Source organism: Podarcis cretensis, assembly GCF_951804945.1.
Source record: "Podarcis cretensis genome assembly, chromosome: 1".
NCBI lineage: Eukaryota > Metazoa > Chordata > Lepidosauria > Squamata > Lacertidae > Podarcis > Podarcis cretensis.
In genome coordinates this window covers 77,317,240-77,344,673 of record NC_137170.1, presented here as the reverse complement: position 1 = coordinate 77,344,673, position 27,434 = coordinate 77,317,240, and the positions used below count along the sequence as shown (strand labels likewise).

At 39.3% G+C, this 27,434-nt stretch overlaps 1 protein-coding gene across 3 annotated transcripts in view; it reads right to left on the bottom strand.

Annotated features, from left to right (window-relative positions):
- The window catches only part of MOB2 (MOB kinase activator 2), a 101,903-nt gene that overhangs the window by 17,807 nt on the left and 56,662 nt on the right, over positions 1-27,434 (bottom strand). The window contains exon 1 of one of the 3 annotated variants that reach the window (XM_079987915.1): positions 14,830-15,059. The exons of the other annotated variants lie outside the window; for them this stretch is intronic. Within the exon in view, the coding sequence (XP_079844041.1) occupies positions 14,830-14,939 (110 nt within the window). The 5' untranslated portion in view covers positions 14,940-15,059. Of the gene's footprint in view, positions 1-14,829; positions 15,060-27,434 lie in introns of those variants that run through there. 3 annotated transcript variants of the gene reach the window in all.

The window sequence follows — 27,434 nt, the reverse complement described above, 5'->3', positions numbered from 1 at the left end:
ATACTTAAGATATATAAACTGAGCCATTTAAACTCATATGCACCCCAGCGTGTTGTACAGAAATCAAAATGCTGAACCTAAGAAAACATCAGTTACCAAAAGATAATTCCCAGATAAATATTTCTGGAATTAGAATCAATTTATCAACAACTAGACACAGCACCCAAAATGGACGGCAACAACTGTTATGAACACTACAGCTATAAATAAAAATAAATTAGAAAGATTTGCTCTAAGCATCAGTACAGCTGAAAGTTATTGAAATGTTTTTATTTTTAAAAGTAACTTGTTCCCTATATATACACTACACATGCACACAAAATTTCTACCATTAGCCAAGGATTCCATGGATATATATAACAAAGACATTGACCTATCTGAGGTTAAAAAGAGTTTCACAAGCCTAGTCACATAAATCACAACCTTGTTAAAGTCCAAATAAGTGACAATGAACAGTTATAGGTTCTGTTCCCATTTATTATCACATCTAGGACTGCCAGATGTCCTTTATTCTCCTCTGAGATCTTCTTTATCTCAGAGAGTTGCAGCTGCATACAAAGCATAATGAATTACCCCTGTTTGACATGCCATACCTCCAAACTGCCTCGCTTTTTTAAAACTTTGGATTTGTCACCCTTTGGAATGCATGCAAATATCAAACTGCAGCCCAAGCTATTTCCCTGGAAACTCATCTGAGAATGTCAAATGGCAGTTCCATGCCAAGCACCTCATGTTGACTCTCCCTTTCTTTTCATTTTGCCAGCCCTGAGGATCAGAAACATTTTAAACCAAATTACACGTTAACAATGTTCCTCAAAACAAACTGCCTATACTCACAATACTAACAACGTATACTTTATGTGTTCACTCCCTTATCAGAAAATGGACAAAGCAGCAGAAGACAATATTAACTCCTTTCTAAAATCAGATTTGACCCGATGGAAGAAACTGAAACATTTACCTTTTGATTCCCCTTTAGTTCCAATAACTCAAAAGTCTTCCTTCACACAGCAGCCAAATCAGGCTCATTTGCTAAACTCAGATACTTCTACACTAATCAAAGCCCCTTATAGCTCCAGAAACAATTTTTATATTGGGAGATAACACCAGATTTAACATTTTCTAAATCAGCCAAATATATAGGGACATAGTTTAAATAGTATTAAGCAACTACTCAATTTGATCAACCCACTGAGAAAGGAAATAATCTCCCAACTATATAAAATTCTCACATAATTGGCTACCCTTCCTCTCACTCCATAAGACTAAAATGGGGAAAAGATTTTGGGGAAAAGTTTTTGGAGAAGAATTACACTATATACAGTTAGCATCACAGAAAACACTGACACAGCAGAAGAGAGAAATCATATCTATTCAGGACATTAGAATGAAGTACTCCTACTAGCATAATGTATTTTTTCCCTATACAGTCAACCCCAATAGCCTCCCAAGGAGAAAAGCTGGCTTCAATGTCAGCCAATGCACAATTATGCAAGCAGTGAGCCAATATTTAATCACATCTTGCAGGCCCAAACTTCATTTGAATTCCTTGATGCTCCATGCTTTACTGTGAATAGAACTTTCTTTTTAAAGGAATCTACTCCAAAAGAAAATTTAAGTTCAATATTTTAATTTCAGTTCCTCTCATCTCTCAGCATAATAAATCAAATGGGAAGCAGACAACAGTGCAAAGTAACATGATAAATGTTTCTAGTTTTACAAGTTCTTTGTGATGCAGATAATTTAGTGATCTCACAGCTTGAGGCCCCAAACAAGCTCTATCAATCCCCATATGAAAAACATTGAACAAGAAGTGTTGGGTTTTGTTAAGAGTAGAATTAACAACATTTCCAAGATAACTAGGTTTTGTCCCATGGTGTGCAATTCCTATTGAGACATACACAACTACAGACAAACCCCAGTGCCATACAAGACACTATGTGGTGGGTGTGCATGCATGCTCCAAACAGGCTGAAGAATTGGGTTCTCTCAGACTTGCCAGCTGGTTAAAGCTTGTGTCAGCTTCAGGGGCACATCATGTTCCTTATCAAGCAAAGTTGTTCAGTGCAAAAATGCAACAAAATGTGTATGTTTACATATTCAAATCTGGTGCCTAACTTGATGCTTTGAAACAAAGAAGAAATGTTTCCTCAGAAACTGTTCCAGTGAGCCTGTTGAACTTACCAGAACAAGTCAATACAGACTATTCCGGCACTCAAAGTGGCTCCTCTCCTAAGTCACAGGCAACAGCTATGGGCTATTCAGAGCTAAGTGAACAGTGTCACTGCTCTTGCTTGCTCTTGACCCAACCAAGAGTTTACCTGTCTGCTTTCGTTTCCTAGGCCCTACACAAAAATTCCATTGTTATCATCATCAGGCATTCAAAAGTGATTTACCATAACATATACAACAAGATAGTTACATATATAAAAGCAGTTAAAACAATTTGCATGTATAAAAACAATTAGAAAATATAAAAACAGTTAAAAACAACAATTGCAGCTGGGCCTCTAGCAACAAGAGAAACCCCAATTAACCTGTTCCTTCAGGCAATTGAGCAGTTATCTAGACTCTGGATCCAGCCACAACACCTCTGTATTGCCAGTTTATTGGTCCTCATCCAGCCCACCACTGAGCCCAGGAGCAACCTCACCATCATCAGCACACTGTTGACATGTTGCTCCATATCTTCCAATAACAGCCCCTAATGGCTTCATGTAGACATTAAATCACATCAGGGGCGCAATGGTACCCTATGATCTGGCATGCCACAGCACAACTGTGGAAACAATCGTTCAATGCTGTTCTTTGAAACAGACATTGAAGATGAAACTGGAACCACTACAAAACAGTGTTCCCAATACTCATCTCACAGAGCTGATGCAGGAAGATACCACGGTCATTGGTATCAAAAGCCACTGATATATCAAGTAAGAATAACTGAGATCTGTACTTTAATTGAAGCTCTTCTTACTAAGGATAGTAATAGCCCATGGTAGGGCCTATTTTGTCTGCTACTGTTTTGGGACATAGATGGGGGAAGAAATGTCTGTTCCATAGACAGGGAGACTATAGCAATTAAAGAGAGAAGGACAGAGGGAGTATTACCCTTTATACAGCACTTGGCATGTCCAAATCCATTATTCAGGCACTGCATGGAACCTACACAGTTCTACAAGCATCTCTAAAGCATGTAGCATTTTAATAACCACTTTAAGCTAGTAGTGTCCATGCCTATATAAGGCAATGCTAAGAGTTCCTGTTATGGGATATATCATTTTGTGGGATGCTTGTGAATGGGGTAGTCAATCCTCCACTTCCAATGTAGGATGTGAAAAACAGAAAGGTAAAGCGCAACACAGAATAGTAGACAATCTAGATTGCATCTCTCAAAAGCATGAAGGCAAGTTATCTCCTCCTACACATCTGAGACCAGAGATAAATCTGTGGTAGCAGTACACAGTGTAAGCCCTACCCAGCAAAACGCATGGCTAAAACAAAGCAGTAGAGCAATAATGTCTGTGGGGTCTCAGAAGTGGAATGGCTGCAGAAGTAAAGTACAAAAGAGGGAGAATGACAGAGCATGTAACTTCAGGTATGCAATTCCCCCCATGTGTAGGAAGCAATGTTCAACGTAAATTAGATTAGTCAGCAAGCACTGCCAACAATTTAACAAAATATTAGTTACTTTTGTAAAGTTGAATAAGCTGTTAATCAGAGAGCCACAGCTTCAGATTTAGCTAGTTGTTTTATACAGTGCTGAAAATTCAACACATACACCTCAGCTCCATGTCTCTCTTGTTCCAGAGTCAACAGGTTCTCTGCCTTCCCAGCCAACCTAACCTCTTGCCCCTTCTACTAATAATCTACACAGTGCATTCAATTCCTAGAATACATGTGCAATTTCCTACAGCTCTTTCCCACCAGTTACTGCTTCTCAATCAACAACTTACTCTGTCCTTTTTCTGGGCTTCTCTATTTAGCACTTTCTCAACACGGGGCTTCCATGTTTCATATAATCACAGTAATTGATTGGCCAGGGTCAGGTGGGGTTGCAAGCTCCTTAGCTCAAGATGTGAGCTCAACCCAGATGTTTGCCTGCATATGTATGGGCACAAAACAGGGAGAAGGGGTGGGGGCAAAGAGACAGGTAAGCCCTACCTGCAGCACAGCCAGGCAAATCTTCCTTATTAGACCTTTGAATGATTAACGTGAAGGTTTATACATACTTTCTAAGTGCATTGTATATAACACACACAGAACCCAGTGCTTTGTACTAAACATGTGAATGTCTAAAATAAGGAGCACAGGGAGCTGCGAGCAAGGGGCTTGTATGGCTTCCCTGTCTTGTGTTTATGTTAAACCCAAACTTGTTCATGCAAATTCAGGATGGCAAATCCCATTAAATGTAACTCATATTTTTAGCCAAACTAAATTACTTTTAAAATGTTTACATATTAAAGGGAAAGCATCATATTGCTCTAAGCAGTATGAATTGGTTTATACTTCAAATATAAACAACTTTAATGAGGCAGGAGGTCAAGATTTTGGCAAACACTTAAGTCTACCTGAGTATAACTTACTGGAATATCTCCCCCCTCCTCAATAGTGAGAGGGCACAAGATTATTCAAATAATGTGTCAAGAAAATTCAAGTTTAATACTCAAGGTAAAAGGATACATTCATAGTTGACTTTTCTGTGTGTGTGTGTGTGTGTGTGTGTGTGTGTGTGTGTGTCCAACTCGAATGCTTCAATTCCAGCCCAGGTATTTTAACAGGTGGGGATCAAAAACCAGAAAGGACAGTACAATGCTAGAGAGGAACACGAGTAGGAGAACATGACCCAAACCCCACGAGAGACAGACATATATAGTCTTCCACAAACACTGCTTACGTATTAGCAAAACCTATTGTTATAAATCTTTGTCATTTTTTTAAAAAGCAGTTTCCTCAAAAATCCAAATTTCCCATTACACATTAAATTCCATGCACTAGAATGTATATATTGGGATTTCATCTTCAATATTTTGGCAGGAATTTTTTTAGCAAGAATAAGTATAAGTGTTTCCCTTATGAGAGCAGCTTTTAAGTGCTTTTTTATTGCAAGCTTTTGTATCTGGGAGGTATGAGCACATTGTAGAGGGTTTAGCTGCAAGGTAAAAGTATGGGGAAAACTATTCTTCTATTGTTGTGGTCAGTTGGTTGCAAAAGAGAAGGCAACCAATCCCTTTGTGAATAATGCTTCCCTTGCCAAGCTGCCTGACCCCAGAACCCCATTTTACATCTTATCTTTTGCAGTCATATGCTGGCTGTGGGCAAAGGAGAATTGCATTGCCTTCTTTTGACTGCCAAAAGGTTTTTTTAAAAAAATAATAATAATAATAACAGTTGGCTGCAACAACAGCTATTTACCACCCCCATTTTGTCCTTTTAAAAAAGTTGCTAATAGTTTATTTAAGAGAAGGAAGGAAGGAAGTTCCTTGCATACCCGGGAAAAGTTTTTCTTTCATATTCTCATAGCAGATCTTTCCCTTAAAAGGCAATCTCTGCCTTGGCTCCAGATGCGGCTGGACTGAACACAGCCAGTGCCCAAGCATGGCAAGCATATTAAGGATGACAAGTGCCATAACCTTATTGCATAATTCTGCCTTCTAAATTCAGCATTCACTGTGCAAATAAATGTACTTAACTTTGAGGTATGAAGACAAAGTTGGGCTTGTTAGAAGTATAATTATTGTGCCCAATATATTCCCATGACAAAATGTGTTGTTCTAGACTTTCTACGTGTCCTAGTCCTTCCTCTTAAAAGGTCAGTATTAAGGGGGGTGGGGAAGACTCAATGAAATTTAATCAGTCTCATCTTCTGAGCTATCAGTTTCTGCATCTTTATATTTATCATGGATTTCTAAAAACTGAAGGTTTGCCCTTATTGAAACAAGCTTATATATTGTTTCACATCTCATCATCCAAAAATCTTCCATTTTTATGGGGAAAAACAAAAGGCTTTGTCTTTTTTGAAACAAAACAAAACACAAACCTAACCCCAACAAATTTGGGGTTTTCCTGAATATTCCCAGGCCTTCACATCTCTAGACAAGTTTTATTTATTGTACTACTGTGATCAGATAAATATTAATTGCAGCATTATGAAGTTACTAGTATGGTAGAACTATTTGATTTAAGCTATGGAGGTACTATTCACACCTCAGCTTACATAATCTATTTCATTGTTGAGATCACGTTACTGCCTCTCATCAAGTATATAGCCCACATGCTGGCTAACAGGTACACATTTATGATGATACAGAAATGAGGAACATGTTGCTGTTACAAACAATCCCGTCATGGAGGTTCAGATTTATTAATGGCTGAAAATGTTCACATTTGTACATGTACAGACATTGCCACATACAGTTTGTTACCCTTTCTCTCTGATGCCAATAATGCCTTAAGCTTCTTATACAATTATGTTATAGTTCGATAATTGTCATTATATCTTGAGTATATGATTGTGTGGATTCATCTCTACTTTTCAAGTGATTAGAAGGGGCACCATTACAAGAGCGCTTTTTGCTCTGTAGATCACTTATGCAAAGGTTTGCAGCTATGTAAGGAATGGACAGGGCTTTTCCAAACTGTTTTCAAAAAAATGCTTAAGAGGAACATGTTACACAGTAAGGAGTTACACAGCTTCACATTTAAAAAGCTGATCTAAATTGACACATTTTTAAAACAGCAGAAAACAAGATGCTTTCAATAAATCCACAAGTGGGACACAGAGACTGTCTTCCTAACTGTCCTTAAACATGTGAAGCTCAACATGTGAAGCACTGCCTGGTTGCCTTTTACAACCTTAGATATACATGTTTTGTGACATAAATATTTTTGTACTGCCATCATTTAAGCCATTAATTTTGCTTTGAATTTATGCTTTTATGATATGCAAGCCATCTGGGATTAGGCCCCCAAAAGTAGTCTTATTGTATAATGAAACGTGGGTAGAACACATTTCACAAATGAGCAAAGCTCCAGCATGGCTAATGGGCAGAGGTGGTGGGGGTGCTGCAACATCTGCAGGGCCACAAGTTCCCCACCCCGATACAGGGAAAGTGCACCATCACCTTAATTGCTTTAGCTGCCCATATCTGTTTTTATGCCAGATTTTCAATATTCTTTCCGACCCATTTCCAACCCTGTCAGTAGATGTGTGGTCAGGATTTCTGGCCCCAGTGCACATTACTTTGCCCATTGAACCACATTTGCCATTTTTTTTGCCTATTCAGCCAGTCTGGAGAAATTGTTTTGGAGTTCTTTGCAGCCATATGAATTTTTAAGGGCTCTAAATAATTTGGCATTATCAAGAAACTTGACTCAGCTCAGATCATTTATGAAACATTAATAGCACCGAGCCAAAAATAGGTCTTTAGGGGGCCACTCTGCTTGCTTATCGTCACTTCAAGGTCAGTTTAATCCTGCTTTTCAACCCAAATCCATATTTGGCAATGCCTTGGTTAGGCCAACAAAAATGTCACAAAATAGTGTGCTAGGTGGTAAAAAAATGTGAGGGGTTGGGTTGGGGGAGAAAAACTATAATAGTCCTAAGATACCCATAACAAGAAATAGGCCCCATTTAAGGAATCATTAATATCATCTCCCCCCCCCCCAGCTGAGTGAAGAACGGAGCTGGGTTACACACAGTCGCTGATGAACGGGGGGGGGAGGGAGCCAATGTGAAGTGTGAATCTATCTACAATGGAAAACTACTTTCAGAGTGTTCAAGGCTACAAGTCATCTCCAGATATGCCATAACATTCCAGGAATGAAGGTAGCTTTGTTGTTTAGAAGAAATACTATGCTATGGAATCTTTCACCTGGTCACTTCGCCCAACCAAGTGCCCTCCAGGTGTTTTGAACTACAGTTTCTATCATTCCCAACCACTGGGGCTATGGTGGCTTAGGCTGTTGGAGCTGAAGTTCAAAACATCTGGAGGGTGCCAGGTTGGAGAAGGTCCCCTATATAAAAGTGCAATTGGCATGGACTATTTCATTAGTCAAAGGAAGGTGTATTGTGAGGACTGTACAGACACAAAGGGCACAACAGCTGCAATCAGCAATTCATAGCAATTTGACAGAGTGGGAAGCACAAATAGGAGAGTACAAAAGGATATGAATGAAGCAAGTGCATGTTCACAGTTTGAAAACACTCTCACAGTTCATCAATCTACAGAAAAGCTTCCATGAGGATGAATGGGCTAAGTGAGCTCCAGCTGCTTGGCTTCACTCCAAGGGGTGTTGTTCCCTAGTAGGTGGAGAGTGAAGGACAACACCAAAGAAGAGGGCAGGAAATGCCACCTGAATCATCTTGGCACCACAGGAACACCATGTTATTAATATTCCTGGTACCAGACTTGAATGTGACTTCTATTGTGAGGGTCTTCTTAAATCCACTAATAGTGCCTCTCTAGGCTATAAAGCAAAATATAAGTATTCTAAAATAAACTAAGCAAGCAAAAATAGTGCTGTGCTGGAATGCAAAGATGACCACGTTCACCCACCACCATCAGTGAGTGAGTTCACAGCACAGTCATTCCGCAAAGCTGAGCCCTTTTCTGAAGGATAAATATTTTTCAACACGGCACAACACGTCAGCTGAGTTCAATCAGTCTTATTTCTGTTTTAAGTTCCCTGGGGGGAAGGAACAGCAAAAGGTCTGTCTTTAGTTCAGACTTGCCTTGTCCTGCCAGAAAAGCCATATATGCATTAAAGTGCTCTGCGATGAAGAGATTTGGTTTCTGTTTTGAGGGAGTGGAGGAGAAACCAGGTATTTTCCACATTTGCTCACTTCATTGCGTCTCGCCCTCACTGAAAATAAAAGGGTCCTGCCCTGCCTGATGCCCTTTTTGTACTCTTTCAAATTAGAGATTATAATACCTTTTAACCCCTTAACTACTTTGTGTGTACAATTTTCAGCACATATGCCTTGCTAACAGTATGTCAAAATTCAGTCCATTACTGGAGCAAGCAATAACATCTACACTTGAAGCTTGTTGGGACTGGCATTCAAAACACCATCAATTCTATCTGGTTCTAAGTTTTAACTGGTGAGTTGGCTGGCAGGACAATGTTGCTCCCCATTAAATCCAATTCAGCGTTGAATGGTAACTGCAGTATACCTCTCTGCCTCATTCACAAGCACAAGGTCAAATTAAACCTATTTTGTTTCTGGACAAGCCACAGAAGATTTTAGAAATACTGCAGGAATGGCTAGAAGTACATGCATACAAATTACTGTGCAAGAAAGAGAGCCTCACTCCAAACTATACTGATAATATAGCAAGATCTAAAGGTTCACTTTCCCCACTCTTTCAGCATGCTGCAAACTAACTTCTTCTCCAAGTGGAATTTCAACATTCCTTTTCAACTGATTCAACAACATTGTAAACAGCAAGCATTTCTACACTTGGTAAATGGTTTCCATGTATGCACAAGTACGCTGGCATTTTCCTATGTACCCAGTGCTGGCCAGACTATAAGAACTAGGAACAAGGGTGACAGATCCCACACTTCTCTGCTCATACATTTAAGAAATCCTTCCATGTGTACTGTAATTAAAGAATACGCCTACCAGTTCTGCTATATAAGTCACTATATACAAGTAGTTTGGCATAATTTTAAAGATATAATTGTTTAAAATTTTAAAACATGTTATGCTTATTAAAACATGTTATGCTTAAAGCATTAATAGGATCGGACGTTTCCCAAAAAAAGGTATGGACAAAAATTTTCTGCCAATGCCAAAGGTTCTCTCAACAATTTAAAACCAGCTTTGTGAAAATAACTTTACACTAGTTTTCTTTTTAATCAATAGTTAACAAGGGACATGGGCTTCTATTGTTAAATTCAAAACTAAGCTTCAGCCTGCATCTTTAACAGGATTAGAAATATTCCCTTTCAATATAACTGACAATTGAACATTACACCTTGGATAAAATGATGTGACAATCATATGTGACAATCGTAAGTACCATATTGATTCTCCTTTACACATCAGTATAACTCAAAAAAATTGACTAAATTCGTAATTTAAAAACAGAAGAAGTTTTAGAGTCCTTGTCCATTCTTAAAGAAGTGACAGAGCATCTTTGAGAAACACTCACACACTCACTTTTATCACCATTAAAACATTTGGGCCAGGTTTCCCAAGTTCATGGAGTTGTACTCAAGTGTACCACACAGCCCTTATACTTTTTCCATCATGAGCACTAGAAGCAGAATTATGCAAAGTACATACATAGATCCAGGTGTTCTTATGTAGTGTTATTTATTTAGTTGTTATTACATTCATATGTCACCTTTCCTCCAAGCAGTTGAAGGTTGCGTACATGGTGGTTCTCCCCATTTTATCCTCACAGCAATCCTGTAAAGTAGGTTGGGCTAAGAGATGGTGACTGGCCCAAGGTAATCACAGAAAGCTCCATAGCTGAGTGGGGATTTGAACCCTGGTATCTCAACAGTTACTCTGGAGCACAATTTTTATTTTGAGCGCAGAATATACACATGTACTTTATCATTGACCAATCAGGCTGATGCTTAAACATGTCTGCCAGACAGGCCTGAATAAATGTTGCCTTTCTGCCAACGTTTTGCCAAGACCTAATGAGACAAATGCTACTTGATGTATTTTAAATAAGACACAATCAGGTTTCAGTTTGAAGCAATTAAAAGACACTCAACTCAAGCTGCAGACAATAATTTGCTCTCCGTCAAAAGTTTTCCCTGCTACACTATTTTAGTCAAATGGAAAGTTGGAGAAAAGAACACAGCAAGACAAAAATAGTTCAGAGAGCTCCCAAATTGCCTTTTGCCCAGTAGTCTCCAACCCATCTTAAATTCTGCTTAAACAAGTTCCAAGATGATCTGTTTTCTAGCAATGTCTACAGAGTAGTTCATACTGTGATTAAGAAGCTATTTTGCCGAAGCTTATAAAATTTGAACTTGGTCCATTAGAGATAAAAGTGGTCTAGTCTGCAAACAAAACATTGCTCAGAGCTAGTATGTGTAGTATTACACAACTGACCTGTTTATAAAAAGAAGCTGAACTTCTTATAAAAACATTTAATTTCTCTCTAGCACCTAACTAAAATTAGTTGCATTAGTTGCACTGTAAAATTGATGGAGATTGATAAGACTTTAATCAAAAGGATTGCCATTTAGTTATATTCAACCTAACAATTTACGGAATACATAATTCAAGGAAGCAAAATGTGTATATCCTTTAGATGAAAAAATGTCATGATCATGGTGTTGCAAATACACTCGGAAGAAATGTGTGCATGGTCAGGATCAACAGGGATTCTACTAGTCAGAGCTGGGATTCAGGGATCTACATAGCTTCCAGTCCCTTACCCATGGCTACTAATCTGATAGTAGTGACTCAGAATCCTTATTTAACTTTTCTACCATTCCTATGAAGTCAAATTCTAGGCCATATCTACATGCACAACTGAGTAAGTCACTGAGATGGCAACTTGCATGATATAAGGGCAGAATTTGGAGTACTGGGGCCTAGGATTCAGCCAAATCAACACTGTATAAACTTAAATCAAATTGCACAAATGCACTTTCATGCTTTTGCTAGAAGTTGCAACACAATTAAAGAATATAAGGAGGAGCCATGACTGGAAAGTGAGCAGTCCCAATACTGTTTGCTTTTGTTTTACAAGCAAACAAACTCAAACATAAAAGGATCATGGGCTTGGTGGATATGACCCAGTTCACAAAGTGTGCCCATGAAACAAACTTCACATAAAATTCTCTCCAGAATAATGAACTTTCAGCAAAAGGAAAGGCAACAGCAGTAGATCTTGGAAATGGATTTTTAACAATCAGGAAGAAGCTTCACTAGATTGACCCTCCACACTAGATATTCTATGAAACCGTGCACATGTGCACATGCTTCCTACCTAAACTGTTGGATGAGGAGACAATATATTATCAACAAAACTTACTGCTACCTGATGTACTGTAGCAATTCAAGTAAAGCAACATTTTAGTTTTTACACAAACATACACACCCCCTGATGACCTTTCCCCCAACTATAAGTGGTAGTCAGGGAGCAGTAACAGCAAAGAGGCAAACCAACCAAGGAGGTGGAGAAAGCAAAGACTGCATAGGCTTCCTGAGAAACGTGGCAGCATTCCTATGGGAAAGCCAGGTGTGCCTGCTCCCTAATTCTCTCAGCAAACATTATAGCAAAAGCAGTTCTTTCCAGTTATGGCATGATGAATGGGTTACTGTTCTACTGAGTTTAGGTTCCACAGTCCTTAAAGTGAACTAGCTGACTAAAGCCTGGCAAATTGAAAGGACACTTTGAAATTATCACAGCCAACTTGCCAATTTTTAAAAAAGACTATTCAGTGGGTTAAATTCGTTTTCATCCTTCTTGGCACAACCCTCTGTCACCTGCCACACACAAACCCATTATACAATCTAAACTATCATTTATTTACCTTTCCTGAGCAGCCAATGTTGCCTTGTTCCTTCATGTCCTATTTCTATTCACCCTTTTCAGTCATAGCCTATTTGCTCTAACAGAGCTATTAAACTCTTATATTAGTCAATCCTGCTGACTGATAATAATTACATGCAGAACAGGGTACTGCAAAGAGGTGTGGAAATAATTGGTTATTTCCTTTCTTTGTTGGCACCGTAGGTGAGTATCTGAATACATAAAGAGTAACTCATTTTAAATGAAATAAAAAATGGGTTCCCATGCTTGTTTGAAAAGTCAAAGGAACTAAGGAAATTCCCCTCAACTTCTCTTGAGTTTCATAATAACTCTTGCTCAGGTCCATAATTTCCGATGAAGAGAAACACATGCAAAGAACACAATTTTGCACCAAGTTAGCCCAAATTCCGTGACAAGAAATACTGGTTTTTGTGACTTGGAATAAATTTTGCCAATTAAGCAAATAGGAAGATCTCTTGCTCTGCAAAATTTGTTATCCTCATCCTTAACATGAAGAGAAGCAACAGTCTATACTGAAGCCTTGCCTGTGACTCCTGGAAATCTTACTCGGAAACTCTCACTGCCTTCTGAGATTTCATCAGACACCATCCACATGTTTTCACACATAACTTCACAAACATAAGGCTGGGAAGTCTGGTTAGTTCTTGTCATTCCTTAATGACGGGTGGTATTCTTAGGAAGTTGGATTAAGATTTTTCTGTGCTTCTGCAGAATCCCAGCACACAAACACCACCTTTTTCTTGTCCTCCTGCACAGCACACACCCAGAGCTTGCCATTTCCCAAGTTTATCATATCTTTATGCACCAGAGAGTAAGTACCAAGTGCCCCAAACAAGTTCAACTTTGGATTATTCATTGGGGGAGGGGGGCAAGACGAAACCTGTAAAATGAAATGCTGAAAGTGGCTTGCTCAATTATGTAAGTCTACCTGTAGCATGCATACACACACACACTCCCCACTTAGAAGAGTCCAGTAGTCACTAATGATAAAAATACTGCATTGTGACATCACTTTTTCCATCTTTGTTAATTGCAGTTTGATTCAGCAAAAGATGGCAGCCAACGCTGTCAGGCAAGCCACAACTCCACCTCAAAATGTAGTAATTATATTTAACTTGCAGTGAGGTGATCATACTCACATACCATATCATTAGTGTTGTACTCACAACCTATGTTGCCATTGCTAATTGGCTAGTTCAGAGTTTTCTTCATGAACCAAGTACCCCACTTATGCAGTCTGGGTTCGTCACTTTCATGTCAATACCAGTGTTATCATTACAAATAACTGAAAAATGTAACTTACAAGAAAATGCATTTCAAATATATAATTTACCCCATGGACGCAGATAAATACATGTCCATGACTTTTTTGTGGACAGCACAATGCAAGAAAGGAAGTGGGGGATAATATTCTGGTTGACAAACTGCCCCAAAACCTTCACCAAAACCAAGTTGTGATAAAATAATAAACTCATTCAACGGATACTGATCTCTAACCACTTTATTTAACCATACATTCAAACTTAAATAAATATTCATATTTGATTTAAGAACTACTTCTGCTGAAAGGTATTTTTATTTCTGTGGTAACATTTCTGGAAGTTACAATGGAAAAGTACACACCTCCTTGTCTGATCAAAATTCTTATTACAAACTCTGGACCGAGAGCCTGATTAAATCTTATGACTGAACACATTAATGAACAAAAAATAAAAATAAAAGAAATTATTTACCAAAATGACTTGTAACCCAATTATATGCATTATCACTTTAAAATGAAGATGCCCATTGTGTTCAATGAGACTTACTCCACAGCTAATCGTGCACAGAATTGCAACCTGGTAATTCTACCAGAAAACCCCACCATCAATATGCATACATGAAGTTTAGATTTCTTAGTTGAAGCCCAATAACATCTGAACAAAGGTGTTCAAGCACAGATGTGCATAGAGAATAAGAAGTTCCAAACATTTTGCTCTTTTGATTCTGAATTCTAAAATAGTGAATGCAGAAGTCAGAAAAATTGGGGCAAGACCAAGCCACTTAAACTACTGTTGTCTTTACTAAAATCCAACCTAAATTTATTAATACCCTAGCTCTAAATACACTGTTCTGCTTCACATGATCACCTGCAATCTTGCCTCGTTTAAAATCAATTGTAGTTTTGCCACTGATGTCTATAAGGATCTGTCTGCACTCAAAGTGAATTAATAGCCGAACAAGCTAGAGAATGAGAATGCGACATATGCTTCCTCACTCCCCCATCACATCAAGAAGATTGTTTAAAATAAGTTATTACCTTAATACTTTGCCCACTGCCTGAAGAACCATTTTGCAGCTTAATCCAGTTTTGGGAGTTTGGGCAAGTACTGGTCTTTCGCCGCTGAGGTTACAATGATCCCCAACCATGTTGGAGAAAGACAAGAGAGAGAGAAAGTGAGGGGGAAAGGGGGGAAATTGGAAACTGCCAGTACAGACTCGCAACGCTTTACTAGTTCTCTCTCCTTGCCTCCTCAAAAAAACTAGTCCAACCACATTCACAGAGTTTACACAGCTTACTTCACTCTAACCCTTCCTCCCTCTTTCCCTCAGCCAATGAAAGAGCAGCAAAGGAAACCGGAAAAAAACCTAGGCTGGAAAAGACAAACAGCTGCTCCTTTTTACAAACTCCAAGTAAAAGCCAAGCCTGAGGAGCCAGTGCCAATAAGGAAGCATTTGAATTGGCCTTTTCAGACTGGCGCCGGCTGTGCAACAGGACAAGAGAAGTAGTGTGAGGGATAAGCAAGCTTTTTTCAAGCACCCTGTTACAGAGATACTGCATGAACAGAGGAGAGGAGGGAGCCCATTTACACTTCAATTTCTGTGATCTGTGAAGTACTGAACCTAGCAGACCATGTCCAATATCTCATAACACATACATGCCACCAGATAAGGCATGAACTCTATATAAAATTTTATGTACATATAGCTAGTCAAATTATGAGAGTGATAACTAATACATCGAAGTATGCAACAGTTTTGATGCAATATTCACAGCAAGTACTAATCATGAATCTCTCTCTCTCTCTCTCTCTCTCTCTCTCTCTCTCACACACACACACACACAGACACACACACACACCCAAGTGCCCAGTATGGAATCATAATTCATGAATTAAAAGCCTACTCTCATATTAAAGTTAGTGTTGAAGCTGAAATAAATCCAATTTAACTTAGAATTCACTTTGCATTTTCAGAATCATGTCCATTGCTCATACAGATTATATTAATCCTGAAGATATGGTACTTTTCCCAGATAGTACCTGCCAAGTTTCCAGAACTGTAAGACTTTTGTTAAAGACTTGGTACATGTTCAAGCCAAGCATGGAATTCACTCCTCCTTAACCACTAATGATGGTCAGCAGTAGCACCCTATAAACACTTGATTTAAGTAATCAGCATAAACAAGGTGGGGGGAGGTAGCAGTTTGCAGACATCAGCATAAACACATGTCATCCTCAAATACCAAGGATACATTCATACCAGCATGTAAGCAAGCATTTTGCTGCTCGAACCAATACTGGACGTGTGCCTCTACAGCAGGGTCTAGGTCAAATGAGAAGTTAGTTTCCACTAGATCTCTCAGTTTCAGGCATATCAGGAGAGGAGTAATGGAGTAAAGGTGCAACTAGTTCTGGAAACTGAAATAATAATGCATGTTCTTCCCAGACAGGAGCAACTGGCTGGAGTAGTATTTCCAAATGAAGCATCTTCCAACTCTTATATGCAACACAGAAGCATTGGACAACCCCACTCCCCCATCCCAGGACAGTATTTAAAAAAGAAACAAACAAGGGAATAGTAATGGAGCTGGGAATTCTGGTCTAGTGAAGCAGTCAATGTTGAAGGAAGCAGGGGTCTCCAATTATATGCAGCATAAATCTAGTTTGCCCCAGGAGCAAACTGAATAAAGATAGGTCATGTGAAAGTGCTCAGATAGATTCCTTTTCCATATGGGTGGTTCCTTATGGTACCTTCTAATAGGTAGGACTGGTATGAGGGCCAGAGAGTGATGGGCTGCTTCACCTGCAATAAACAACGGGTGAAGCCGCCAGCATGCTCTTGCCCTCATACCTCAGAGGTACCATGCGGGCAGGTGGCTTCTTTAAACTGCTCTGCTGACAGGTGTGCAGCTGACCATGCCTCAGCAGAGCAGTTTAACAAAGCCTCCACTCCGGCTTGTGTGAGCTGGAGGTTTGTTCAGTTGAGAAGCAGGCTTCCTTAAACCACCCACTTCTCCTCTGATCAAGCCCCGCCCCTTTATTTGGCTTGCAGAGGGGGGATGGGCTGCCTCTTCATCCCAGGAAAAAGAGGTAACCCATCCGCCCTGCCGCCCCACCCATTATAAGGTGGCACCGGCTGAGGCAGGTGCCTGAACGGAGCATTCACAGTCCTGCCTCAGCTGCCTTAGCACGGGCTGGAAGGTGCTGGAGGAGGCGGCAGCTTTGGAAGAGGCAGAAGCTATGCACAGTCAACTGCCTGCATGGCAGACAACTGCCTTCTTCCTTCCCACATCCTTTCCAACATTTTAATATACCACCATTTTGTGATGCTTAGCTGGTGTTGTATTTTGATGTAAGAAAGCAGGTATCGTCCAGCCCTACCTTCTGCTACTCTTTGAGCAAATAGGATGAAAAAAATAGTCTGCATCTTCCCTTTCATATGAAGCCAAGGAGACAGATTATGTGACTCATTTTCCACTTCAAGGGGGCTCATCTACTCCCAGTACAATTGGGGTGTTACTTCCATAAACAGTGATTTCATATATTGAATCTGCAATCTTGACTTCAACGCACTTACCAAGTAGGTGCATTTTCAAGGCCGTAGCAATAACAAACACTCTTCACATCAAAGCAGGAAGATAGCAAAATCCACAAACTTAAACCTAAAACTCAATTTACACACTTTCAAAGAATCCTATTGTGTACCATTACCTTTCTCCCCATTTTCCCTTCCATTCTGGGTAGGTGCTTTTTCGCTTTAGATTTTGGAAAGTATGCTACTATTGTTTTAAATTTAGTCAGTTGCAACATTCCAACTCCATTAAAGAAAGAAACTTGAAGTGCAATTTTAGGCAATAATTCACCTTCTTTTATATAGGTACTTTGTAACATGGAAGCATTCAAAAAAGCATTAGAGACCATAGGCCCATTTAGATGTTGAGAAAATCACCACTAAAAAAAGTACTTACACCATTTAAGTGGTGTATCATTTGGTTCACAGTACAAGTGCTTATTTGAGAGCATAACTGAAGTACTGTATTTTTCACTCTATAAGACGCACATTTTCCCCTCCAAAAATTAAGGGGAAATGTGTGTGCATCTTTTGGAGCGAATGCAGACTCCTTGGCTTCAGCGAAAGGAACCCAAACCCTCCGAAGCGCAGTGGGAACTCTCGCCGCACTCCAGAGGCTTCAGGTTGCCTTCACTGAAGGGTAGGTGCCCCTTCAGCTAAGGCGCAGCACCCCTTCAGCTAAGCAGGAGGAGAAATGGAAGGGGCTCCGTTTCTCCTGCCGCTTTGCTGAAGGGGCGCTGCGCAGAGAGGGGGAGATTTTTTTTTTCTTGTTCTCCCCCTCTAAAACAAGGTGAATCCTATAGAGCGAAAAATACGGTAATATTTTATCTTGAGATAATGGCAAAATCTGCCTGAAATATGCAAGGCTGTTAACTGGAAGGTTAATTATGATAGTGTTGTTTTCACAACCTGCTTGTTCAGGTTCTGCCACTTCATTTCCCACACACACATCCTAAGCTTACCCATTTGCTCCTTCAGGGTATTAAGCTCTACAGTTGTTCCTAAATCCTTTACTATCCTGTGGCTAAGTAAAGGAAGGAAAACCCATGTTAAAGTTAAGAGTGATGCACTGTAAGCATGGGCATCCCTATTTTGTGTCAACAGTAGGAGTGCTGTCAGAAATTCATGTATGTTGGAAATCCCTTGCTTAGCCATTTACACACAGACATAATATCAAGTACAACATGATGAAAAACTTTCCAGACAGTTTAGATGCATTGCTATACCATATACAGCAGGAGCTTTGTTTAATTTCAACAATGACGACCTATTCAACAGCAAGGAAATATTAATAAGCAACAACACTTTGAGAGTTTACAAAACCACTTTATTTTTATGACCACAGAAAGAGGCAAATAAATAGCTAATTGAGCAACCGTTTGTTAACCAAGTATTCAATGAGCACCACAGAGAATATTAGTATCAGGAGGCCTGGAGAAAAATGTTCGAAAAAGCAATTCTGCCTCAAAATTAAAGTGAATTGAGTTCATTTTTCTGACTAAGAATACAGTGCAGCATTTGAGACAAACAAAGTTTGCAGGGTTTAATTGCAAAGTCAATTTAATTTAACTTGCAACCTATTCATACAGTGTGTCCCTGCCTAACATAATGAATGTCTTGATACTGCTAATTGCCCTTTTCTTTTTTCACTTCATCGTGCTTGTTGTACTACTGCCCAACCAAACATGCCTGCTAAATATTTTAGACTTCTGAAACTGCTGAAATACTATTATTACTTAAGCTTCTACGCAGGGCTTTTACTGAAAAAATGCTGCAGGCTTCAAGCTTGCAGCAAGTAAAAAGTGAAAACAATTTACCCAAAATTACAGTACAGTGGTGCCCCGCAAGACGAACGCCTCGCAAGACGGAAAACCCGCTAGACGAAAGGGTTTTCCGTTTTGGAGGCGCTTCGCAAAACGAATTTCCCTATGGGCTTGCTTCGCAAAACGAAAATGTCTTGCGAGTTCCTGCGGGGGTTTTTCCTTCCCCCCCCCTTTTTCTAAGCCGCTAAGCCGCTTATCAGCTGATCCGCTAAAAGCCGCTAAGCCGCTAATAGCGCTAATCTGCTAAGCCGCCAATGGGCTTGCTTCGCAAGACAAAAAAACCACTAGACGAAGAGAATCGTGGAACGGATTCTTTTCGCCTTGCGAGGCACCACTGTACTGAGAAAGTTGTCTGTCCTATCCAAAGACTGAAGTATACTGAACAACAAATGTCTGAAGGTGTTGAAGACCATTGTCTGTCACAGCTACCATATTTGGATTTTTTAAAAAAATGCATTCACTCCCCTGCCTGATGGATTCTGACTCATAATTCAGGAGAGTTGTGCCTCCTTCTCCTGTCTGAAACTGGTACTTTAGGCCCCCAAAAATATCAACTTTAAAAAAGTGTGAAGGCATTCAGCTCATTTTCCAATCTCTATGTCACATCTTGTAGCAGCAGCTTTTCCTAATGGAGGACCTGGAGGTCTCCTTCTGCACGCAGAGCAGGTGCTGGAATGCTGGGGATGGGAGCAGAATCCAGGTGTCATGGGAGGACTCCAACACCTGTTAGGTGATGGGGGGGCATTAAATTTGCTTTAGTAGGTGCTCATCATATCACAATATCACTTTGAAATTCTGTTCTTGAACAGAAGTGTTGACACAACTAAACACATATTGAAACCACAGTAATTCTGAGCCCAAAAGAAACCGGAGAAATTCTTGTATCATCCACTTCTAGTAATAAGAAAGGCTACTTAGTAACGAAAGCAGATGGGGATACAGCAGCAGCAGCACAGAATATCAAACTTTCAAATAAGCATATTCTCAAAAACAGCAGACTAGTTAATCTAGTTCTTCATTAGTATAACAGATTCCTCCCACAATTCAAGTGCACGTCTTGCAAAGCACTGAGGCAATGCAGACAGCAGTTCCTGGGTGGCTTGTTACTTATGATGCAATTTCTTTTCAGGCTCTGCCCACTCAAGCACAATTTCTTCATACGCCTTTAGCCATAGCTAAGCACTTGGGGAAGAAGATAATTATTTTGATTGATTACTACTGGTGCATAATACTTATTCATTGCTAGTATATAAAGATATTTAAAGGACTTGTTCCCCCTCTCCTCCTTTAATCCCCACTACAACCCTGTGAGGTAGGTTAGGTTGAGAGCCAGTGACTAGTCCAAGGTCACTCGGTCAGCTTCACAACTGAGTGGTGATTTGAATCTTGGGTCTCCCACTCCCACCTTGGTCCAACGCTCTAACTACTACACCAGCTCTCAATACTGAGAATTAGTAATACTGGTGGAAGAGGAGTATTACTGACCACTCCTCATCAAAAAGCTGTGGGGTGCATATTTTAGCCACCATTTAGCACATTTGCTACTTATGCAATGTTAATGTCAGGGCATACGTGTGTGTGTGTGTGTTTTCACACACCTCAATCCTTGAAGTTGAAATGCATTGCCAAGCAATGCAACCCATCTAAAAGGAAAGCACTAAACTTTGCTCCTAGAGCCCTAATCTTAGATCCCGTTTTAAGAGGGTTCTCCAAAGTTCAATTAACTCAGTATCAGTTGCTCATTTCACATAGCATAACCCTTCCTCTTCACAGCACAATTTCTATTTTCACAGTAATGTGTCAATAAAAAAAACAACTGACACAGAAAATGGCTGAGAGTCATATATCTAACTTGCATCAAGGGGGAGGATATATTACATTTTTTATGGTTTATATAACTGGATGTTGCACTCTGTGAAAGGCTGACAATATTTGCTGTTGTACTACTGGATCAAATGAACACTGGCATCTGGTATCTCCCCTCATATACACATATATTGTGTTTTTTTTCCTATGAACCACCCTGAGACCTGTGGGTATAGGGCAGTTTACAAATTTTAATAACAAGTGTGTGAATGTTCTCCTTTTCCTCCTTCTGACAGACGATGGGAACAGGCATGGTATCAGTCTCTATAGCCATAGCAGGCTCTGTAATTCTCCCAACTGTTTATGTTCACCCCCAAAGGCATATTCCGCCACTGTCTCCCCAAGACAGATGCCAACAACAAAAGTAGACACCTCATGAGTAGTATATGTGTTCCTGCATACAAGTGGATAAATCTTACATGACTCTTTTATCCTATTTGCACTGTTGTATACAAAGTTGGGAAGGGTAGCTTCATACTCCTAAGGTAAAACCTGTTTAGATAGGATTCTTGTGCCAGCATGTCTGCAAAGCAAGCAGAAAGCTACAGGAAAGGCTTAAGAACCTCAGTCAATGACCTACTTACCACTAATGCATGCCAGAAAGGTTAGTTGTACAGAACAGTTGATAAGGAAGTGCTCAGGCTTGCAGTTTCAGGGCTAAGTTCTCATGCCTGACATGCTATGGATTTTTCAGTCCCATTTAGCAGTTCAACAAAATTATTTTCAAATATGAAAAATACTAAGTGTTAAAACTTTGTTTTAAGAATAATGTATGCTTTCTGAATATCTCTCTCACACACATGAAATCCTTAATACTGCTTCACTCATAAGAGGGATATACCATTCATACTGATCGGTACATAGAGCAAGATTGGTTAATATAAATTATGATGTTACGCAGGTAAAATACAATGTTGGAATAATAAACTTGTAACAATGGATAATAAGCAGGAAGCTACCAATAAATGAAAACCAGGGCTCTTGCATGTTTTGCTACTCAAAAATACAAGAGATAGCAAGTGGTTATCTATTGTAGTTGCAATCTAGAAGAAGGTTGAATAAATTTTCCTTTACTTTAAACATGAATCAGAGACAGTATTATTTCTAATGGAATTTATTTTTAGTGAGATTGGTTTAAGTCATGACTTAAACCAGACTTGAAGAGCTTCAACAGCCAGTAAATCTAGACTCCAAAGGCTAATCCAGCATTTAACTGTGTATTAATTATGTACCATGTTTATGAATTGCATGTTTCAGATCAGAAGACCATTTAAGAGCTATTCATGAATCTATCTTTGCAGTGCACTGTCATATTACATGCTGTCTGTCACCATTTCAAATCTTTTGAACATTTATAGGTGGATTTACTTGCTCAGTTGCTAAAATATCTTTGCACATGTATCTATAAACTCCTTCCACGTGTGCCTCTATGGCCTAGTTCAGGCAATTCATCATTTATTAGGTTAAGATCAAACTTGTGTCCTTACATGCCCTCCTCCTATCACACATATGCTATAAGTGAAAAATTTCAGGGTTTGTTAAACTAAAGTATCCCTTTATATCAAGAGGAACTGTAGTTTCATTTTGTTCTATCCTGGTTTCAGATCCTAGACTGCAGATCCAGATTAGACTATAGTTTCATAATTCAGATGTAATGGAAACCATGGTAAGGAGGGAAAGTAAGGAATATACAAGGTTTGTTCTTAGTCTAACAAACCAGAGTTATGAGGGGGGAGCCTTAATCATAGTATACTTTTAATAAGAGTAACATGCAAGATTATGATATGAGTGAAAGTGTGGATGACAATTTCTCTTACAAACTTCTCAGACTGAGCATTTTTGTTTCCTAACACTACTCCGTTTCCTACCATCAATCTAAACTAAAAACTGAGCCTAGATTATAGTCTAAAACCCACAAATTGCATTTGGGCACAGTTTTGTTCTTCCTCTTTTTAGCCTCAGGATAATCATCTCAGAAGTGGAAAAAAGAAAATGACTAAAAGGAGTTCTTAAAAGAAAAAGCTAAAGTATTTGAACACAATTATTTGAACCTGACAACGTAACAAAATTTTCCTAGTTCACTGCATTGCTCTGAGCTGGCTTCAATATGTTTCTAAGACAACCAAGTGGAATTTAGCAGTTCACAATAACAGTGATCTATTTCTCCTGAGCCTAACTGAACTAGCTGAAAACTGGAGCCAATCAACCAGATATTGTATTTACATTTATACCAGAAGAGGTTTATAGTGTCTATGGTTTCTGGATGAAATTGGGGACATTTTTTTTGGGGGGGGGATTACCTCACTTGTTTTGAGGTAGCAGCAGCTACACTATCATGTAAGTACAGTGGTACCTCGGGTTAAGAACTTAATTCGTTCTGGAGGTCCGTTCTTAACCTGAAACTGTTCTTAACCTAAGGTACCACTTTAGCTAATGGGGCCTCCCGCTGCCGCTGCACGATTTCTGTTCTCATCCTGAAGCAAAGTTCTTAACCCGAGGTACTATTTCTGGGTTAGCGGAATCTGTAACCTGAAGCTTCTATAACCCGAGGTACCACTGTATTGTTCAAAAGGGTTCTGGGAAAAGTGTGCCCATCTAGCAGATACTATTTTGCAAACCAAAAAACCTGGAATAATACTGTGACATGACACACAGTGGAACCTGCAACAAAATGCTGCAGTGTGCATCACTTTTGTTCAGTTTTCCAATCAACTATGCCCTGTCACAAAACCCCATTCCATTCCTCACCCACTAAATTGTTTCTGCCCACCCCCGATCTACCAACAGGGCAGTATACAAATTTAATAAATGATAATTTATTAAGTAACAGTAATAATAAAACATTTGTAGCTATTGATTGTGTTCATTCCTCACTTTGGGGTCCCATTTTTGTACTAGATTTTTAAATTTATCTATTATATGTGGGGGGTGCTATTTTGGATACATAACCCTTAGCATGCACATCTGAAAACCAGAGAGAACAAGGGGTTGCTGCAATCTATCTATCTATCTATCTATCTATCTATCTATCTATCTATCTATAGCATACTCGTCTCTCTTCATGAGCTATGGTTCCAATACTTCGCAGGGAAGATGACGGTTAAGCCAGTTTATAACAGTGGTGTAGATATATTTTCAGCACTCCCCTCTCAATTCAACTACACATATTCAGTTTTCAAGAAGATTCAAGTGCTAATATATTTTGATATCACCAAGTACTTGCCTCTGTCCCCAAGATAGCTGGGGGGGAGGCAGGAGAGAGAGAGAGAGAGAGAGAGAGAGAGAGAGAACGAGAGAACAGCTGTGGACAACCCAAATCCAAATTTTGCATTTGATAAGCATTAAACTGCAGTCATACCTAAAACCAATCAAACCAGCTAATTATTAGCCTACCCCCAGCTAAATATTTGCAAAAATATTTCATCTTTCAGAAAAGAGGCCAAAGTGCTTGAGAATGTAGGAGAACAATTCCTTTATTACAATTGCCAGTGTGCACTATATCCCTAGACAGAGAAGTCCAGAATAATGGAAACTAATATATTTCTCAATATGATTTTTTTTTCCTTCGCAAGAAAACATAATTGACATTCTTTTCAAATATGACAGGGACATGAAAATTACCACACCAAATTAAGATTACAACACGGCTAATTTAAGCCAATATCATTTATCATGATTTTGTCTGTTGGGAGTAGTGGCTACATTTGTTAGAGCACAGCAGTATCACAAACTGATCATTGCCTAAGTCAGAGAAGTGGCAGAGTAGAATTGTTTATGCACAGATGCCAACTCCAGATGTTTGCAAAGTATAGAAAGACAATGCATTGCATATTTCTTGCTGCTTATGGCATGTGCTAACCAACACTTCATGGAAATCTTCTTTCCTACTTGTGCATAACTCTAATAACCAACAACCACTTTTAATTTTTTATTAACTAAACATGCACATAAATCACAGAAAACTGTGTGTTAGAGTTCCACTTCAGCAGATGGTTCAGACAATAGTTTAGCGTTACAAGAATGAACCACAGTTTGGACTCACATGCGTCTCCCTCCATTCTCAAGTGTTCACAATTCAGGTGTTTTCACTTCCATTTAAACCCTCAAAATAAATAAATAAATAATAAATCTTAGCTTACCAAATCAAAATGATCCTACATACTCATGGACACAGTGCTATTCTACACTCAGCACTTCTGCATATATGTTGAAACCACAATACACTGCAGCATTTGTAATGGAAGTTGTTACATCAGCTGCAATGACCAGTAAGTAGTCTTGACATCCAGTATGTGTAGTAGGAAGGTGGATTTCCATAATAAAGAAATAAAATTGGCTTCCTCCATAGTACTATTTCCATCTGAAAAAAGTGAAAGCCCAAGAACAAAAGGCTACTCATTATTTGTGAGCGGCTGGTCATCAGCAAGTGCCCTCAGACATGACAGAGGTGACAACAACAGCATTGTTTGGAGCACATTGCTATTATAAATAGCCAGCACATGATGTAATGTTAAAGAGGTTTACTGCTATGGATTTCAGATTTGGTGTATTTGCTTTCACTAGTAAGTTCAAAATTTGCATTAAAAGAGCTAGTCTGACTAGTTTTAAATCAGGAGCGCAATAAACGGGATTGCCTTTTAACTTGGCAGTTATTGGAGTCATGCTGAAACAATATGAAAGAGCACCATTCACTTTCTTAACCCTTTCCCACATTTTAAAGAAGCCAATAAAAGCTTTCAAATGCAGATACCTTATAAACAGAATGCTATAGTTTGAGGAAAGTGAATTGAGAATATAAATGTTTCCTGGTAATATGGATTATTTTGCAGTTTGCACACCAGTAGCTAAGAGTACAGTGGATCTTTAATTTAGCTTCAATCCAAGAATTACTTATAATTAGTGCCAAAGACAATAAAAGTCTTCACAAAGAAGAGGAAAAAGATTTTCAATACAGGAAGATTTTCGGGAGCTTTGCACCATTGGTGTTAAAAGTTCCACCTGCCTTCACTCACACACAAACCAACTGTCTTATGTTGCAATATGAAACCCTTTTGCCTAGAAGTAAGGTTCATTTAACTCAATGGGACATAGTTCTAAGTAGACATGCATAGGATTGTCTAGTTAACAGAACAGGATCAGTTCTATCTGAAAGGGTTGGGAGCATTTTACTCAATAGTCTATTCTATTGAATAGAACGTAAGGAATCAAAAAATGCATTCATTGCAATTTCAGCTGCATGTCCCACCACAAAAGCACCCATACTTCATGATTTAGGTGTGTTAATAATAGAGATCTCCTTAATACAAAGGAAAAGGTATTGGTTTATAACTGAACTCCACATAGCTGGAGGTAGAAATGGTTCATATTTTGAAATCCAGGGAAGCTGACACAGAATGTTCAGAACCCGCAAGACAAACATCACAAGAAAATGAATTCTGAATTGCTATGCATCACAGTCTTTGAGGTTTACAGTAAGTACACAGACCTTCTCTCTCTCTCTCTCTCTCTCTCTCTCACACACACACACACACACACACGGAACATGTTTGTGAGAGTGTGAAAATAATTCACTAAAATCTTAACACTTATCAGACTCAAGGAAAAGGTAAAAAAAGAAAAACTTAATTAACCCCTCTTGAAGACCACAAATACAATGAAGTCAGCTACCACCACAAAACATTCCTGGCTGTTAGATCAGTGATGATGTATTGTTATTGACTGTACAGCATGCTTTTCCAGGAGGTGATAAGAAACTTGGTGAGAAAACATGAATGAAATGAATGAACCATGAGGGAAAGTCTTGAGGTGCTGATGACAAACAGGCATATACACATTTACTTCAAGGACAGTACCCAATGACCAGAAGCCTTCTGAACAAAAATACCGGGAAGCATATCTAAAGGATGTTAATAAAGATAGGCAAAATTAAAGGGACCATGGTTCATTCATCTCTTTAAGTTTGGATTCTAATTTTCAAATATTGGCATGTTTAGAAAACTGTCCATAAAATGTAGCTCTCTCTCCTATCAAATGACTGGTAGGCTACACACCACGCACACACTGCTACCACCAACCCCCGGCAGCACTAAGGAGGCATCACCAGCTTCTTTGCTAGAACTGGAATTGACAGATCTCGCCACCTCAAACCCTCCTTGGCCTTATCTCTGTTCGCTTCCATCTATTTTTTCCTACTGCTGACAATGCAGCGGTGCTGGTGTATCAATTAAATATGAACCTACTACGGCTCTAAGGGATGCGGGTGACGTTGTGGTCTAAACCACAGAGCCTAGGGCTTGCCGATCGGAAGGTCAGCAGATCGAATCCCCGCGACGGGGTGAGCTCCCATTGCTTGGTCCCAGCTCCTGCCAACCTAGAAGTTTGA